Source organism: Myotis yumanensis, unplaced genomic scaffold (assembly GCF_028538775.1).
Source record: "Myotis yumanensis isolate MYYU_CA2020_CCGP unplaced genomic scaffold, mMyoYum1.0.hap1 SCAF_4, whole genome shotgun sequence".
Classification (NCBI taxonomy): domain Eukaryota; kingdom Metazoa; phylum Chordata; class Mammalia; order Chiroptera; family Vespertilionidae; genus Myotis; species Myotis yumanensis.
The window spans coordinates 39,949,898-39,969,291 of NW_027223755.1; the positions used below are offsets into that span (position 1 = coordinate 39,949,898).

A 19,394-nucleotide genomic window follows, 5' to 3' on the forward strand; every position below is an offset into this window, starting at 1 on the left:
GCTTATAGAGGTTAAGTAACCTGCCCAAGTAGACAGGGAAAAGCCATCCTTGCCTCATTCTAGAGCCTAAGCTCTTTCTTATCCATTACACATCATTGTTTTATGCAACTAATTAAGTTAGGGGAAAAACAACAACAAAAAACAAATGAAAGAAAATGAGTAACTTGCCACTTGCCATCTTAGTTCTGAATCTGCATGACCCTTTAGCTGAAACCAGGACTAGGACAACAGAGTGGTTGGAAGGCAAAAAGGTAACTGTGGCTTCAGATAGCATTGTTTTCCCTTCAGCTTGGTGGACACCACCATAAGCAAGATTAATTTAATTTACATACTTTCATCATATATAGTGCCAAACTGATTCAAACAGGAACATATGCTATTCTTTTTATCAATGAATTTAAATTCTTTTGAAGAAGTAGTTCCAATTTTCAATCTTCTTAAGTTTGAAAAGCTATTCAAAAAGTGATGGCAGCCTCAACTATTTCAGCTAACATAAAAACATAACATATTCTCATTATGTCACTTGATAAATAACTTTCAAAATATGGTCTAAATACTCATATTTTAAATAGCTCTTTTCAGTCTGATTAATGTAGATTGATCTATTGGGATTAATAAAAAAATGAAAGCATTAGGAGGAATCCTATTCCATGATAGTGGAATATTAAATATTGATGTTATTAATACTAAATATTGTTTTAAAATATTAACATTTAATATTAATTTATTGGAACTAATGCACAGAGATCAGTCGATGGCTCACATGAGCATTACATTAAAACTATATTTATATATCCACCTCCTATACTCTTGAGTCTTTATACTCTGTCTTCCTGTAGGATATATACATATTCATACTTTTCCACTTCTGAGACAATAACTTATTATTCTCTCTCAGTTTGCCTGTACTCTGATATTATTGATTCAGCTCTTATTTAATTAAAATGAACAATGTTCAAATTTAAATTATGTACAAACTAAGGATAATTTTTAAAAAGCTACACAGACATGGCTTTAATTCTCACTCTAAGGCAAGTCTACACAACGAACATTTATACAATTTTATAATGTATAACTATAGTGTTGCCTCTTTTTGAGGAGAATGCATTCAGGCATTTTACAAGGAGAAACAATATGGGAACCATATGATATGTTAAAGACTGTAAATTCTTTTTCCATATAATCGTATCTGAGTCAAATTTGTTAAAGGGGTTCCATTACCAAGGCATTTGTAATTTAGGTATAATCCCTACTAACCTATTGTGACAAAGGAAATGATATATCAATAGATCTATAAAATATGAGGTATTTTTTCCCAAACCATACCAAAATCAAATTCCTTGAAATGAGAGCAACCTTAAATTCATTTTGACTTGATCCTAAACAATTCTGAATCCAGAAGTCTAATGTGTGTCAGTCGTCTTTTCGTTTTTATACTTACATCCTGTCTGGATTTGACATGGCCAATCCGCCAGTGGAAGAATGTTCTCATCAGCTCCATCCTTTCCTTTTGCTTGCCTATGGCGTGAGACAAGCTGGAAATCACCTGTGAACAGCAACTAGGCCAGTTACTGTGATGTTACAGTAACAGCTGCTAGTAAAGTGTTTTTTCTCATATATCAAAAAGTGCTAGAGAATACCAATGGATCACTACTATAGTCATCCAGTTAACTTCATTATTATCTTTAAAAAGACCAAAAACACTTCTCCACATGAATACACTACATGAAGGGAAACAAAAGAGGAAAGAAATCTCATTATGTGTATCTTGATAATCACCAAAAGAAATTTATGTACATAAAAATTAATACAGGGTGGGACACAAGTAGGTTTAGTTATTCCTATGGAAAATAATACAATAATTAAAAATTAATACAAGAATAAACTCTGTGTTTCACCTAAACCTACTTGTGCCCTACCCTGTATGGTGATTGACATTTAATTCAAGAAAAACAAGCATTCTTTGAAAGTTTTGCTACATATGCAAAAAGTCTTTATTGACTAGGTTTGAGGGCAGAGGCCAGATTTTATATATCTTTCTAGGCTCTAAATACCTTTAGTACCTTAGATTATAAGTTTCTCAATAACTGTTTTATTTAAAAAATATTTTCATTGATTTCAGATTGAAAAAGAGAGAGAGAGGAACATCAATGATGAGAGAGAATCATTCATCAGCTGACTTCTGCATGCCTCCTGCAGGGGATCGAGCCAACAACCCCCAGTATGGAACCGTGACCTCCTGGTTCATATGTCAACACTCAACCACTGAGTCATGCTGAACCATGCTGGCTGGCCAGGCTCAATAACTATTTAATAATTTTTTTCTGAATTCAAAAACTCATAAAAGAAAATAGTCATACTATGATGTACTTCTTCAATGTTGTTATTCTTTTATTTTATTTATGTATTATTATATTTTAAAATGTTTTTATTAATTTCAGAGAGAGGAAGGGAGAGGGAGAAGGGATAGAAACATCATTGATGAGAGAGAATCACTGGCCGGTTGCCTCCTGCATGACTCCTACTAGGGACCGAGTTAGCAACCCGGGCATGTGCCCTGATCAGGAATTGAACCATAACCTCCTCATGGGTACATGCTCAAACACTGAGTCACAATGGCTGGGCTTATTCTTGTTCTTTTAAAAAAAATTTATGGAGGCTTTTAAATCCTAAGACAATACTCTATCTCTCTCTCTTTTTAAAAAATATATACTTTATTGATTTTTTTACAGAGAGGAAGGGAGAGGGATAGAGAGTTAGAAACATCGATGAGAGAGAAACATCGATCAGCTGCCTCCTGCACACCCCCCACTGGGGATGTGCCTGCAACTAAGGTACATGCCCTTGACCGGAATCGAACCTGGGACCTTTCAGGCCGCAGGCTGATGCTCTATCCACTGAGCCAAACAGGTTAGGGCGACAATACTCTCTCTTATAAAGTACCGAGTAGCTGAAATGTCTATCTAAAAATGGCCACAAAAAGAAATTTTGTAAATTGGGCACATTTACTGAGAGATATTTATTCTGGTTTCTTTAAATAATTTTTAAAAGTGGAAAAGGGCACACATTCTAAGATATTGTTAATATTCTCTTTCTAAAGTTGTATGGTGGTGGCTATCCACTTTCTTTGTTTTAAAAAATTGGACATATATGTACAACTCTTTTTTTATGTGTGATACTTTAAAATTAAAAGCCTTAAGATGGAGTTTTGAGGATAATAGAGAAAATGACTGATATTAATATCTATTTAAAAAAGTAAACTATGAAAAATGTTCAATTTTATATCATACCTTGCAATACCAAAAGAAAAGTATATATTTTAAAAAAACACTGGACTCCTAATCCAGTTAATTAAAACAGTGAGTGCTACATCTACAGACTAGTAGTTGAGGTGTTTGCTGAGTCCCTTCTCTCAGAAAGCCACCATCCCCCTGGGGGCAGCCACTGATTTGTTGCCCACCTGCTTTGTTCAAGGTGTTGTCTGGAGGCACAAAATTAGCACGCACCTGAACCTTACTTTCAAGTTCTTAACAGGCTAACAGAAAGTGAAATAAAAGGTGCTGTTTATCAATAAAAAAACAGACTTCTTCAGTGAATAAAGACTTATCACAGATATAATGTGAGAAACTTAAAATAACCCCTAAAAGATGGCTTAAAATGTGGCTAATGCTGGTTCCCTAAAGTTCTCTTATGGGCAGTTAGGAAGGAAAAATTAGTATGTACATTTAGCATGTACTCTTAAAACTCCAAGCACATTGAAGTTATCTCAAAGATAAAATGGCATGACCATGGCATGTTTAATAGGAAGATAAATTGTATATCCATGCACCTATTTTTCTACCAGTTTCTGAAGTAATCTTCCCTTTGTATCTTGCATGACCTAAAAAAAACACACTTCCTGGCCTCTTAGGGCAGAAGGGAGAAAGGAGAGAGAGGGAGGGAGAAAGAAAGGAAGAGAGGGAGAAAGGGAGACAGGGAGAGAGGAAGAGAAAAGGAAAGTGAGGGTGAGGGGCAGAGAGATGTGAGAGAGATACATCTATTGGTTGCCTTCTGCACTTGCCCCGACCGGGGATCGAACCCAAAACCTGGGTATGTACCCTGACTGGGAATCAAATGGATGACCTTCTGGTGCACCAGACTATGCTCTAACCAACTTAGCCACACCAACCAGTGTACTTCCTGACACTTATTATCTAGCAAGACATTTACTGAATCTCAGTTAAAAGAAATATAAAAGAGAACACCTCATCTTTTCTCCCAATGGAAATTTCATAGGCTTTTTGCAGCTCCTTCAAGCTGTTGATCTGGTTGCACAGTTGTTTTAAATGTGCTGCATGTTTATCTTTCTCTTTTTTCATTTCCATACGGTGCCAGTCAATAAAATTTAGTCTCCATTTAGTTAGTTCAGATATGACGTTTGTCTGAAAAAGAAATATTCTGATAACTAAGCAGTTTGTTCCTTAATAGTGCTTCTTGAAATTACACCGAAATTAAGAAACATTTTTAAAAAATCAGAACAAGCAATCAACATGAAAGCCATTTTTAAAAAAATCACTAATGAAAACATTTACAAGTTCAACAGTTACAGCTCCTCTTGGTTCATATTCAGCATACTCAAGATAGGAATTTTTTTTATTTTAAGTTACTTTGTATTAAATCTTATTGTCATTTAAAAAAATTTCAGGTTTTATTCATTAATTCACTAAATAAACAGTTTGTTTATTCAAGAACTTAAATGTCCATATTAAGATGGGTTAGAAAAAAGGAAATGTAGGGCCATGCGCTAGGGTGAGCCATAGGACTGGATGTTATTTAGATAGAGGTGGACAGTGGGAACCATGGGAGTTGATGCTTTCTTCCCCCAAATAATTTATCACAATGGCTACCTTAACAAATTGCTAAGTCTGATCCCTTTTCACTCTACTGATTGGCATAAATAAAAAGACCAAATAATCATGTTATCAAAAATCAGATAATATGGTTAACTGAACACAGAACAATTTAAGTGGTTGGTGGTACACCACTCCAGTTGACTTACACCATGAAAAGAAGTATGAAACCTGTCCCATGAGGGAAATGGTAGAAACTATACTAAAAGATTATATCTGGGATTTATAGTTCAAATAACAGAGAAATATAGATGCTCCAGAACTCTCATGACCATAATTTCTCTATGCATGTGAATATTCAGCTTCGTTTTCTCAAACTATCTTTCAGAAAAATGGTTATTTTCTCAACTATATTTTAAATAGCAAAAAGAAACCCTGCCACTTTTTTTTTTGGTAAATTTTTTTTAAAGCGAGTCTTTTTTTTTTTTTTTTTAATGTTTTTATTGATTTTTAGAGACAGAGAAAAAGAGAGAGAGAGATAGAAACATCAATGAGAGAGGAACATCAGTGATTGGCTTATTCCTGCATATACCCCTACTGGAGATAGAGCCACCACCCAGGCATGTGCACTGACCAGGAATCAAACTGGCAACCTCTTGGTTCCTGGGTTGACGCTCAACTGCTGAGCCAAACTGACCAGGCTCTCTGCCATTTCTGTAATTCTTTGTTTTACTTAAAGGCCACTAACATTACTAAAAATAAAAATCTGTTTTTATAGAGATATCAGTTATACATTGTGGTTGCTATAAGAATGGCTATAAAATGAATACATATTGCTAAAATTGGATTTTGTATTTCATATAGAGACATTTTCATTAGTCATAGCTACAATATAGTAAAGGTTCATTGAGTGTCTCAGTCACATACAGGGTTAGTCTTTCAGAACATCTGAGAAATTCAGTAGACTGACCCATCAGCTATTTAAAACCTTGCTATTTAAAGTATGTTTTCTGAACCAGCAGCATCACCTGGGATATTGTTAGAAATGCATAATCTCAGGTCCTCAAAAACAACTGAATAAAAAGCTGAAGTTCAACAGGATTCCTGGGGGATTCATATGGACATCAAAGACGGAGAAGCACAGATTTTAGACATTGGACGGATCTAAAACTAAAGTATAAAAGAACCTTTTATTTTAAAGAAAAGAAAAACTGGGATTAAGAGCAAAACTATTATACTAATCCAACAACAATACCTTAAGACCTGAACTCCAAAGATCCAGTACACTTTCCACCTTTTGAAGGTTTTCTTCAGAAACAACAGAATTGCCCACAATTATTTCATGGATACCTGGATGACTAGAATTAGACCCTGGTGTGGAAGAGTCGCCTAAAAGATTTGAACTGAAAAAATCCATGACGGGGTGAAAAGGCTTCCTTGGTGATGACACTGGTGATAACCCTAGAATGAAAAAAAGTTTAGTGGTTAAGGCAAACTGAAAACAACCCAAAATGGTGAGGACTTATATTGGAAGGCTAGAAGATGTCAGTTACTATAGAGGCTGAGAAAAATGCAGAGAAATGACTTTTCAGTGTACTTAATCTGGATAATTTAAATTTCAGTATTATCACTGATTTAGGACTAATCTGCACGAGATGCCTCCTATACTCAAATAAAGATGCTTCATATATCCAGCTCCAGCCTGAGCTGAAACTATTATTATCTGTGTCATCATATCAGCATTTTCTAAATGCTTTGTATGTTCCTATAATAAAAATGTTATAAGGATTAGCTCTCATAATACATGCTACCCTAAGAAATACATACTATTATCTCCATTTTACTGATTCCAAAACTGAGGTTCAGAAAGGGTTAAGGAATTGACCAAGGTCAGAGTGGTTGTATAAAGGTTATTATTACTTTATTTAGAACACTGGGATGAGTTTTAATACTACTAAATGTCAGCACTATAAGTAGAGACTAGTAATTTAATTTATCAGATACTCAACTATAAGATACCCTGTTTGCCCTCAACATATAGGTAAGAAATATATATACTTTATATAATATACACACACACACACATATATACACACACACACACACACACACACACACACACACACTCCCATCTCCTGCCATACAAGGTGTAGAGATAGGAGTGAGAGCCAGAGCCAGAAAGAGAACTGGTATCTATCTTTAAAAAAGCACAGAATATTTTATCAAACATGTATGTTGGAATTAGAGACTACTGATCATCATTTCTTGCATATCACACTTTTATTATGAGGGTCCTATGACTAAGACTGAAGGGCTTTTCTCTCTTCCTTACTGAATGACTCAAGACAAAAATAAAGATAAATCTACTATAGAACTTGTTACTTAAAAGTAAATCAAGAATATTTGCAAAAGGAGGAAATCATTCTCTAATACGTATGTTTTGCATAAAATATATAAACAAATGGTTTAAGCTAGTCACACTATGTAGCACTACCTATATATTCTAAAGATGGTTTAGGAACTCAAATAATAAGGCACATGAATAGTATTTTTTTACTAGATTTTACTAACAAGATCTGCATTCATGGACTCTGCTTTTTTTTTTTTAATAATACACTCACCTTTAAAAAAAATGGAATCTTGGTTCGCTATTCATTTGACCAAGAAAACCCCACAAAATCAGGCAAATTAAGAGGTTCAGATCTTTAAGTTCACTTTAAGCACACTTGTGAAACTGCCAAGGCCATCATGGGGATAGGAATCCAAAAAGCCACCATGTATTTGAAGGATGTCATTTTATAGAAGCTACTAGAGGCTCGGGGGGGGGGGGGGGGTGTCCCTCAGCCTGGCCTGTGCCCTCTCACAGTCTGGGAACCCGAGGGGGATGTCCACCTGCTGGCTTAGGCCTGCTCCCCGGGATATCGGGCCTAAGCTGGCAGTCAGACATCCCTCTGGCAGCCCGGGAGCCCTTAGGAGATGTCCACTTGCAAGCGGGGAGCAGGCCTCAGCTGCAGTCGGACATCCTTAGAGCTGCTGAGGCGGCGGGAGAGGCTCCTGCCACCACCACTGTGCTGGCAGCTGGCAGCCTGGCTTTTGGCTGAGCAGAGCTCCCCCTGTGAGAGCGCACTGACCACCAGAGGGCAGCTCCTGGATTGAGCGTCTGCCCCCTGGTGGTCAGTGTGTGTCATAGTGACCAGTTATTCCCAGTGGTTCTGCTGTTAGGGTCAATTTGCATATTACCCTTTTATTATATAGGATAAACGCCTGGTGCATGGGTGGGGGCCCTGAAGGGTGTCCCGGATCAGGGTGGGAGTCCTGCTGGGATGCCTGGCCAGCCTGGGTGAGGGGCTGATGGCTGTTTGCAGGCTGGTCAAGACCCCCAGTGGGGACCCTCACCCCATGGGGGTGTGGTGAGCCTGGGTGAGGGGCTGATGGCTGTTTTCAGGCTGGCCACACCCCCTTCACGGTGGGGGTCCCTAATGGGGTGCCTGGCCAGCCTGGGTGAGAGGCTGATGGCTGTCTGCAGGCTGGCCAAGCCCCCCAGCAGGGACCCTCAGCCCATGGGGGTGTGGCCAGCCTGGGTGAGGGGCTGAGGGCCGTTTTCAGGCTGCCCACAGCCCCTTCAGGGTGGTGGGGGGGTCCCGCTGGTGTGCCTGGCCAGCCTGGGTGAGGGGCTGATGGCCGTTTTCAGGCTGGCTATGCCCCCCGGCGACCCAAGCTCCCAGCCTCTCCTTTTTTTTCTGGGATTTATTTATCTTCTATAATTGAAACTTTGTAGCCTTGAGTGGAGCCCAGGACCAGCCAGGGCAGGCAGGAAGCTTGGCTTCCTCCATCGCCAGGGGCAACCCAAGCCTCCTGCTTGCTCCAGCTCTGTGGCCGCCGCCATCTTAGTTGGGTTAATTTGCATACTTGCTCCTGATTGGCTTGTGGGCGTGACTTCAGCATAGCAGAGGGACAGTTAATTTGCATGTTTCTCTTTTATTATAGAAGCTATATGTGCTATTCTGTCGTTACAATGGTAGAGTTGGTAGGTGTGTCCAGTCCAAACAGTTATGCTGGACACAGAGTCGGTGGCCCAAAAAGAGTGCTAAATTTTTGCTGCACATACTTAAAAATGTAGAGAGTAATGCTGAGCTTAAGGGTTCAGATGTAGAGTCTCTGGTCACTGAGCACATCCAGGTGAATAAAACTCTTAAGATATGGTACAGAACTTAGAGAGCTCGTGGGCAGATGAACCTATACATGAGCTCTCCCTGCCACATTGAGATGATCCTTACTGAAAAATTGCAGACTGTTCCAAACCAGAAGAGGAGGTTGCACGGAAGAAAAAGATACCACAGAAGAAACTGAAGAAACAAAAACTTAAGCCTGAGAGTAAATTCAGCATGAAATAAATACTAATAAAAGTAAAAGAAGGAAAAAAAAAAACTTGGAAGATCCCCCAGAAATTACATTGCCCAAGCCTTCTATTTATAAGTGAGAAAACTAAAGGATAGAGGCACTTCTTATATGGTGGCTTAAATGGCCCTTACATTAAATAACATTGAATCACCTAGTATGAAAAGTGATCTATTTTTACTATATTATTTATTCTATGTCAAAGAAAAAGTTTCAATCTGGTGCTAGTATGCTTTTAAAACCTCTGTAACACTTGCTAATCAGGCTGAACACACCACCACCAATAGTATTCAACCAAACTTTAGTAACTTGTTTGAGCTGCATTTATTTTTACCATTGCTTTCCATTTGTAACAAGATTATATTAGTTTTATGCTGTAAACAGTAATAACATATGTAACATTTTTCTTTTAAAATAAAAAGCTAAAAATTAATATATATGAAAACACTTAAATGATAGAATAGGTGGAATAAAGATAGGAAGAAAATCATAAAGTTAGTACACAAATGCCTGAAAATTGGGAAATGATGCATTATGCAAAATTTAAATCTGCCAAACTATCTGATATCCTTTTGAATCTTTAAAAATATTTGTCCTCTTGCCCTAGCCAGTCTGGCCCAGTGGATAGAGCGTCAGTCTGGGGATTGAAGGGTCCCCAGTAGATTCTGATCAAGGGCACATGCCTGGGTTGTGGGCTCAGTCCCCAGTAAAAGGGCGTGCAGAAGGCAGCTGATCAATGATTCTGTCTCATCATTGATGTATTTTTCTCTCTCCCTCTCCCTTCCTTCTCTGAAAACAATAAAAATAAGGACTTATATGCAAGCATATAGCCTAACCAATGGACACAGACAACAGGGGGGTGAGAGCATGAGTGGGGGAGGGGGTGTAACGTGGGGATAAGGACACATATGTAATAACTTAATAAATAAAAAATTTAAAAAAATAATAATAAAGAGAGCCATAACAAAAAAATAAAAGTATATTAAAAATAAAATTGCCCTCTAACCTAGGAGATTTAAGAAAGGATGTCACATAGTATAATAAATAAACCTGTTTTTCTTAATTGTACTATTTTGATTATTATAAAATTATTTTAAATAGTATTAATAAATTAGCAACAACAGCATTTTAAAATCCTGTCAATAATATGCTAAAATATTCCTCTTACTACATAGATAATATTCATCAAACCACAAAATGTTGTATATTAATAAAAACAAGCTAAAGAAAAGTAATACCTTCTGTCTTTGAATGACTTGAAATATTTAAATCACATCCTTTTCTAACTTCCGTCCTTGTTTCTCTTTCTCTTCTTACTGTAAAGAAAAACACCCCAAAGCACTCTTAAATAAAATATCTATTCACACACACCTAACTTAAGAAGGTTGAGGTATATAAATAAGATTTTAGAACAAAGAAAATATAACATGGTGGATTAGAGGAACATTAAAAAAAGGGAACAAGAATAAAGAAAAGATTCTGAAACTAGAAAAAGTCTTATATTAATAAACTCAATTCCACCCACCAAATATGGATGAAAGAGAAGTCAGTCTACTGTGGCATTCAATTCACACTGAGAATCAGTGGATGAATGACATTAGAACTTAGAAAAGGCTATGCTGTATAATAACATTGGATATTTCCCGGGGCTGGCTGCTTTTCACTAGCTGCAATCAAACTAAAGTGACACCCGTTCCCCCCAAAACAGGGACTTCCTTACTTCCACCTCAGGAACCTTTAGTCAATACATGGTGAAAAGGAAAGTGGGAAAAACCTCACAAGAATGACTTTGCCAACTCTGACACACCTCACTTATACTAAACAATGGCAATACCAAGAATAAAGGGAATGGGATGATAAATTTACATAGTCCATTCTAACCAAGTCCATGTGTAAATCAAGATAACCTAAATTCTCTGCATGTTGTATGCTTAGGTCTCAAGTCCTTTTTGATAAAGGCAGAGCATAAACAAATACTACCCTACATATCAGAAAAGAACAGGGGTCTTAAGTCTCAAGTGATAACCGTGAAAGGTTGCAGAGTTGGGGCATGGAAAGAACTCCTGTGTTGTGTCACTAGGAACAACAGTACAGTAATACTGTAGCCAATGGAAAAGCAAACAAGCTTTTGGTGACCACCTTAAGGGCAGAGGTTTAGAGGGCTAATACACTAATTGCCTAAATTCGTTTGTAAGGGAGTATGCAACACTTTGGGTTTGCTCAGTAGGAACTCCATGTTGAGGTGCCAGTATAATCAAAACATAGTCAATATCACTGATATAAAAATGAATTCAAGGGTCGTATCTCTTAAAGATCAATAAATTTGGATAGAAAGTATTCAGTGCTAAAATGGTTCAGTGGTAGAATAAGTATATGTATTTTACAATTGTAGTCTACTTGTTGATCCAATGCAACAGGTCAAAGATTGAGAAGCAATGGAAAGGCCATGTCTACAGAGGGAGAAGGACAATAGACACTAGGGCTGTGACTTATAAGAAAACGAGGAGCCTGCTGACTGTGAGTAGGCTGTGTCATGTGCCTTCAAGGAGGGATCCTTAGGGTTTATTTATTGTTGATAACTGCCCATTATCAGAGCTGTTTTATAAGGGCTTTCTGTACCCTTATTTAGAGTGAGCTGTTTGGGATCCTGTACTTTGCTAAATAAGGGACAAATAGGTAAAAGGAGCTTCATCCTTCTTTTTCAACCTTTTACTCATCTATCATCATACATCCTGATTTGTATTAGCTCTAGCTCTCAATTCTGTCACTGACATAGTCTAAGGATGGATTCACGTTTGTGGTGATAATTCAAACAGTCCTCTATGCCTATATAAATACTGCTGACAAAGTCCCAGCACATGGTTCATAAACTTAAGGGGTTCTGAGGGCTACCTATGGACCATCTTTAATTTGGGGGATTGGGCATTTATTTTTCAAGATAATCCTGACAAATAACCATTAGAACAAATACAGAGATGTTACATATTTCACTAAGAGATATGCATTGGCTACAGTGTTGCTTTAAATTTATTACTTTCAGAAAAGTAAGTCAAAGGAAGCTCTAAGATCCAGCTGTCATATTAAGAGCCAAGAATAACATATTAAAATGTAAAGAGTTTCCCCAGATAATAGTGATATTCACCATTGACTGGAGAAGCATTTTCACAATCATAAGTCAATTACATTAATAAGCTCAAATAACATCTTAGGAGATGTTTTGAAAACTATACATAACTTTGATTCTGAAGAATATCATCAATTATAGTATGAAATCTAACATCTGGCACCACTTCTCCCTTAGAATGAGATGGCTGTGAAGTACCTGGTTCAATATTTGGAGTCACTGTAGTATAACGAAGCAATTCTTCATACTCTTCCTATGAGAAACCAATAATAAATAATGTTTTATAACACTGTTGCAATGGACACTCAGGCAAAAGAATAACAAAAGCTGTACATATTTACTATGTATAAAAGTGTATAGCTATTTTATATTATTATATTTTGAAATATTTTCAACAATAGGACATGGGTAGGCTTTCAACGGTAATCAAGAACCAGTAGGGTAACCCTGACCGGTTTGGCTCAGTGGATAGAGCGTCGGCCTGCGGACTCAAGGGTCCTGGGTTCGATTCCAGTCAAGGGCATGTACCTTGGTTGCGGGCACATCCCCAGTGGGGAGTGTGCAGGAGGCAGCTGATCGATGTTTCTCTCTCATCGATGTTTCTGACTCTCTATTCCTCTCCCTTCCTCTCTGCAAAAAATTAATAAAATATATTAAAAAAAAAAAAAAAAAGAACCAGTAGGGTTGTAAGTTGAGGGTTACTAATAAACAGACTCTTAGTTGGGCTGACATTCTAAGCAGATAACCAATAACACAAAATTATTTCTGGTGTGTCTAGAAAACCCTTCCTTATCCCTGTCTTAAATTCTACTCTAGAGATTTATTATTTTGATGTAAAGCTTTGTCTCCTACCAAAACAACTTGAGATCTTACAAGGTGCTTACATTTTAATAAAAAAGGGGTCTGGACCCAACAATTACAATGTATGGGCTTTTGGACACCAGCTGGGTATCTTACAATTCAACTCAATCTGACACTATCCACCAGAGTTAGCATCAGATCACAGGTTAAGGGTTCAGTCCTATAAGACAGCTCCCCGCACCCCCAACTTTCAATTAATTTCCTAGAGTAACACACAGAACTCAAACATTTCACTTACTAGATTACCAGTATATTATAAAAGGATATAACTCAAGAACAGCCAGATAAATTGAGGCACAGGGCCAGGTATGAGGAAGGGGCTTGGAGCTTCCATGCCCTCTCTTAGCATGCCAGTCACCCAGCACTTCCATGTGGCTCACCACCCCAGAAGCTCCCTGAATTCTTTTTTTTGGGGGGTTTCTATGGAGGCTCCATTACATAGGCATGATTCATTAAATCATGGCCATTGGTGACTGAACTCAATTTCCAGCCCCTCTCCCCTCCTGGGAAGTTTGGGGGTAGGACTGAAATTTCCAATCCTCTAATTACATAATTCGTTCCTCTGGCAACCAGCCTTCATCTTTAGGTGTGGGTGCAAAAGTAACCTCATAATAAAAGACACCTTTATCATTCTCATCACTTAAGAAATTATAATGTTTTAGGAACTCTGTGCCAGAAACCAGAATGAAGACCAAATACATATTTATTATAAATCATAATATCACAAGTATAAATGAGTTAATTAGGTCCCTCTAGAAACATGTCTGGATAAGACAGAGATGAAGAGTACAGGAAAGCACTGACACCTAAAAAGATGGCACCAAGTTGGAGAGGTACCATCCAAAGGGAAGGCAAGGATACAACATCTTTCACAATTCCCGAATGCTTCTTTACTAGTAAATAATCACAGATACTTTAACAGCAGCTTCCCAAAGTCTTAAATTTGTAATTTCAATTAAAGGAACATATTTGCTCATAAAATATTTTCTTGAAGCTTTTCTCATATTATACTTACTCAACATAACGTAACAAACATAATGTCCAGCTTTTTCCCTCTTAAGTGATATAATTATAAAATTCAAGATATACCATGTTAGTATTCTCTCGATTAAAACCTACTCTAGAAATCTGAATCCATATTTTTGATAAAACATTTAGAAATAAAAGAAATTCAGAGCGTTTCATATAAAACCCATACCTTCTGCAGTCAATTTATCTGTCACTGTCCAAGCAGCAGAATGTGATGAATGTTGTGGCAACAGGGACTAGAACCTAGAGTAGAACACTAAGGAATCTAGGCCTCAGAACTTTGGATGGTTTGATGTTGTATTAATTGGCATTAAAGTGAAAGTAGCATTCATAAAGAGATAGCTACAATGAGAAAATTCCAAGAAAAAAATGTTTGAGATTTACAGCTTCTCTCATTGTGTTGTTGGAAGCCTTTGTACAATGAGTAAAGAGCTCATGATTATTTTCAGAAAGATTAAAATAATGTAAGGCATTTCCCAAAGTTTGTAAAATAATTCCTAAAGTTTGGTAATCTGATATACATTATACATTATATACACACTAGAGGCCCAACGCATGAAAATTTGTGCAAGAGTAGGCCTTCCTTCCCCTGGCTGCTGGCATCGGCTTCCCTCTGGCACCCGGGACCCCAGCTTCCCTCCTCCTGCCACCGGCAGGCACCTGGGGCCCGGCGGCTTCCCTCTGGCCCGGGCTTCATCCGGAAGTCTGGTCTAATTAGCATATTTCCCTTTTATTATTATAGATTATAATTATAAATGTAAATGGCATGAATGAAAAATATATTCCCAGTTTTCCCTCATACTATTTGTTGAAAATAAGTAAGTCATAACAAATTTAGACATGTCTTCCTACCTGAAGATCTGAAGAGCTTGAACTATTTTGGTTGCAGTCATTCTGCATAACTGGAAATGAGTATTTCTCCTCATCTGATGACATTCTGTAAAAATACTATAAAACAGTAAACATTAACTTTAGTTTTTCCCCCTTCAATATTTAAACTAAAATAGAATTCCTTATATAGAGATGGAGCACCATCCAAAACAATAATTGTGATATTTTAAAATCATTCCACATATTAGAGCAACCATAGACAAAATCATTGGACAATAAAAAATAGTTAAAGACTCAATTCTCCAAATTAGTGAGTTTATAAAGTAGCAAAGGAGATGAAACAAATACATGAAAGGTTAAAGAGAAACGGAGGCCCCTCAGAAACGTCCGCACAGTGGAGGGCTGAGAATAATGGATTGTGATCTCTGTTCTTAACAATGTGTGTCAACCTAGATGTTGTGCACTTTCTTTGAAGATGCTGAACCAAGGAGAATGAACAATTTGTGCAAATTCCCTGCTTGGGAAACTTACCTTTGGGAAGTATTATTTTAAGAAAAGTAAGTCTATACAAAACAACAGATTCTAATACGCACATAGAAAAATTGTTGAAAGTCTTAATAAAAAAAAATAAAAAATAAAAGTACTTTTAGTAACTAGTAAGTAAATTATTTAAAAGACAAGTAGTGAATATTCAAACTATCTGAATACTAGTAACATGTAAGACATTGGCGAGGAAGTAAGATGAGTCCTCAAGGACTTATAATCTATAGGGAGGGGCCAGATAGGTATATAAGTGACTGATGAAAAAAGTGCTGATAGACCCTAAACAAAAGAGGTGCAAATAAAGGAGGCAGGAGTAGCCATTTTTCATGGGGTGAGATCCTGAGGGTGTGAAGAAGTAAGAATGGAACCAGAGAAAATTTTAATAGAGAAAATGACCCCAGTGTTGCCATCTGAAAGACAGATAAAAGTTAGCAGGGTATACTAGGCAGTAGAATTGCATAAGCAAAGACACAGAGGCATAGACAGGTATGCTAGGAACATAAGTATAGTAGTTAAGGCTGTAAGCAAAGGGTGCAAAGCAAGACTTGGCTGAGAGCAGCCAGATCACGAAAGATCATGATTATGTCACGTTAAAAAGTTTGGTCTTTATTTTAGAGAAGTTATTAAAATGTTTTAAACAAGTGATGACCAGATCATGCTTGTCTTTTAGAATGATCACTCTGGCAACTTTCAAGATGAATTAGAGAGTTGGGGTCCTGAAGAAAGAGAGATCAACTGAGAGCCGAATGCAGTAGTCCAAGAAGTAAGTGTTCCCTCTAGCAGTAATCCAGGAGATAAATGAGAGCCCGAATCTAGGAGTCAGCAATGGGAAGTAGATGGAGGGTATGACTATGAGACAGTTGTGTTATGGCAATGAAAATGAGAGACCATGGTTAATAATTGGTTCAGGGATTAAAGGGAGGAATTGTTAATGGCTTCCAGGAGTCTGACTTGAATAACTAGATAGATGATAGTGCCACTCACCAAGGCAAGAAATGTAGGAAGATGAGCAGGTTGAGAGGAAGAACACTAGGTTCAACATCAGATGTTTTGGGTGTGAAGTACCTGTGAGGTACTGAGATGAAGCTGCAGGTATGTAGCATATGGCCACCCTGTATGCTGTGACTGCCACTTACAGTGGTTGCAACGTGAATGGTGCTTCCTGGAGTTAAACAATGTGGGAGCCCTGCTTTGGAGCTTAGGTTGAAGGTACAGTTTGAGGAATCATCAGAATAGGAAATGCTGAAGAACGAGAGGGTAAGATCACCGATGAAAAGGAGCGATAGAAAAATTTCTTACTCCGAAATCCATGTACCCAAATTGTATGCACTATTTTTAGTATAAATGCACATGTGTGTATTTTTCTAGGAAGAGGATCCTTAGCTTCCAATATGTGTTCAGAGGAAACTACAACCCTAATAAAGTGAAGGGCCACTACCATAGTGAGACAAAGGTTAAAACCACGACCACTAACATGTAAAGTGGGGAGAGAAAAGCCAACAAAGAAGACTACAAAGATCAATAAAACTATCAGAAAGAACAGCATCACAAAAGCTTAGAGAAGGAAGTCAGAGTCACGTACCAAAGAAAGATGAGAACTGGACAGAATCCCTTGAATTTGGCAGTCAGGAAGTTGCTATGACATTTCCCTGAACAGTTTCAGTGGAAAGTAGAACAGGTCTCAATCACAGTGGGCTGAAAAGTAAGTGAGATGAGGAAATTGAAGCAGAAAGGGCGAATCCAGGGAAACCGCAATATTAGAAGAAACATGGATTGGGGCTAGATTGTGGAAAGGATAGCTCAACTTTATTCCGTGGCTGTTCCTGAATATACACACGATAAGTGAACTAAATCTCTGCCTGCCTGACTTTCGCTAAGCCACTTAGGAAGGATAAAATAAGCACATACATCTCAGCAAGGAATGGCTGCTCCACAGGACGTCAAACCCACCCCTGTGGTAACGTGGTCCCTCTCTGTTTCCATCCACTTCTTCCTTTAGGATGTGCTTGCTGGTCAGTGAAGTATAGGAGTGGGGGTGGGGTGGGGCTGATTATTTAAAAAAACAAATGAACTGCACAGTATGGTCGGACTTATAGGAGTCTTTGAATAGAGACACTGCAGACACGAAACAACTACTGTACTTTCGGAAAATACGTGCTCAATCTTCCACCTGCCCTGCTGTGATGCCAACAAAGTATGGCCGTTTATGTGAAACTCTGCAACGGTAGCAGTACTTCTCCTGGGTTCAGAAACAAAGGAGGAAAATGAAGCTTGCTTTCACGGGTGGCGGATGTACATCGGTTCACTAAATTTTCAGTGTTTTCTAACCCAAAACGTCAGAAACCAGGGATAAAAAGTTCCGAGGGCTTCTTTATGGCCAGGTAAACCAAAGTACGCCTTGGTAATCACCTGGCTGATGGGGAAAGAGGGCTCCTTCCGGGAACTCAAAAGTAAGCCCTCAGAGGCAGAGGAGGGGTGACAGGTGCAAGCCGGCGGCAGGGTGCGCCCCGCGCCCCTCGCGGACCCGGTCACCTGCAGGCAAGGACAGGGCGCGCGGGCCGCTCCCACGCCGAGGGCTCGCAGCAGACGGGAAAGCAGTTGCGAGTCGGCAAAGGGCTAGTTCTTTCCGATCACTTTCCTACCCACCCCTGTTTTAATCACATTCTTACTTAAAAACAAGGAAGCGTTTGGCATGGTTACTCCTCCCCCCCAACCCCCCCTTAACGTTTTAAATGGCCAGAACCTTTGGGACAGCAACCGCTATATTTGAGGCATCCCTCCTCTTGCCCTCTCTTCGCCACGACTCGGAGAGGAAAAGCTCACGACCTTGCCGCCCCGCAGAACAGCAGAAAGGCCGGGTCTAGGGGGCGATGCTCCCAGCCCGGAGCCCGGGGGCGGAAATCTGGGCCAAAGCACTTTAAAGCCCTCTCCGCTGCCTCCGCCAGGGGCTCGGGGTCGCCCAGGGCGCCGCTACCCACCGTCGCAGCTCTCCAGGAACCCCGACTCCTCCGTCCGCGTCCGCCCGCCGCTCCCTGCTAAAGCCACAGCCAGTACCGTGGCTACCTTAGCAGCAGCCTGACAGTTTCAAACTGCAGGGAGGAATTAAGGACGGCCCTGGGCATTGGCCCCGACCTTCAGCAACCTGACGTGTGATTGGTCAGCCAGCCGGGGGCGGGGTCTTAGACCGCGGCCGGGAGAAACCGGAGTTAAGTTACTAAGGAAAGCCCCGCCCTCTGGTCCTGAGAGGGCGGGGTCTTAAGGAGCCCTGCGGAGCGTCTGGGAGCGCATGCTCAGTTCCGTTCTGCGAGTGCCGACCGCAAGCCCCTTCTGAAACGGGATTTGGGCTGCTGAGCAGGGCTGAAGTCAGCCAGGGCGGAACGCTGTTGTCTTTCGATAATACCCAATCTATGCGTGTGGTCTTCATGCATAAAAGTCATCTGCGTCTACAGGTGCTTTTTAAAAAAATACACATTCCTGAACCCTCTCTCTGAATTCCTTGGGTGTTGAGCAGGGCCAGGGAATCTGAATATTTAACTGTGTTCTGGACACTGTACTCAACTCATTTAATTCTCAGATTATCTCCGTGATAGAGATGGTGTTTCCATCCTCATTTTACAGATATGAAAACAGAAGCCCAAAGAGGTGACTTGCCCATGATCACATGGCTATTAAGAGCAGAACTGGTATTCAAATTAAGGTAGACTGGGAGTCCATGTTCCTATCAGTAAGTGTTGGGAACAGTGTGACTGTTACGGATTAAATAGTGTCCTCAGAAAAAA

At 39.2% G+C, this 19,394-nt stretch overlaps 1 protein-coding gene across 2 annotated transcripts in view; it reads right to left on the bottom strand.

Moving 5' to 3' along the window:
- POC5 (POC5 centriolar protein) overlaps positions 1-18,697 on the bottom strand; it is a 37,530-nt gene extending 18,833 nt beyond the window's left edge. The window contains exons 1-7 of one of the 2 annotated variants that reach the window (XM_070412208.1): positions 18,594-18,697; positions 15,094-15,178; positions 12,550-12,604; positions 10,466-10,543; positions 6,085-6,290; positions 4,245-4,421; positions 1,442-1,546 (exon numbers count right to left, since the gene is read on the bottom strand). In XM_070412208.1, coding sequence (XP_070268309.1) covers positions 1,442-1,546; positions 4,245-4,421; positions 6,085-6,290; positions 10,466-10,543; positions 12,550-12,604; positions 15,094-15,177 — 705 coding nt within the window. In that variant the 5' untranslated portion in view covers position 15,178; positions 18,594-18,697. Of the gene's footprint in view, positions 1-1,441; positions 1,547-4,244; positions 4,422-6,084; positions 6,291-10,465; positions 10,544-12,549; positions 12,605-15,093; positions 15,190-18,593 lie in introns of both variants that reach the window. The other variant, XM_070412207.1, reaches the window with a different exon arrangement.
- Between the last annotated feature and the right edge of the window lie 697 nt (positions 18,698-19,394).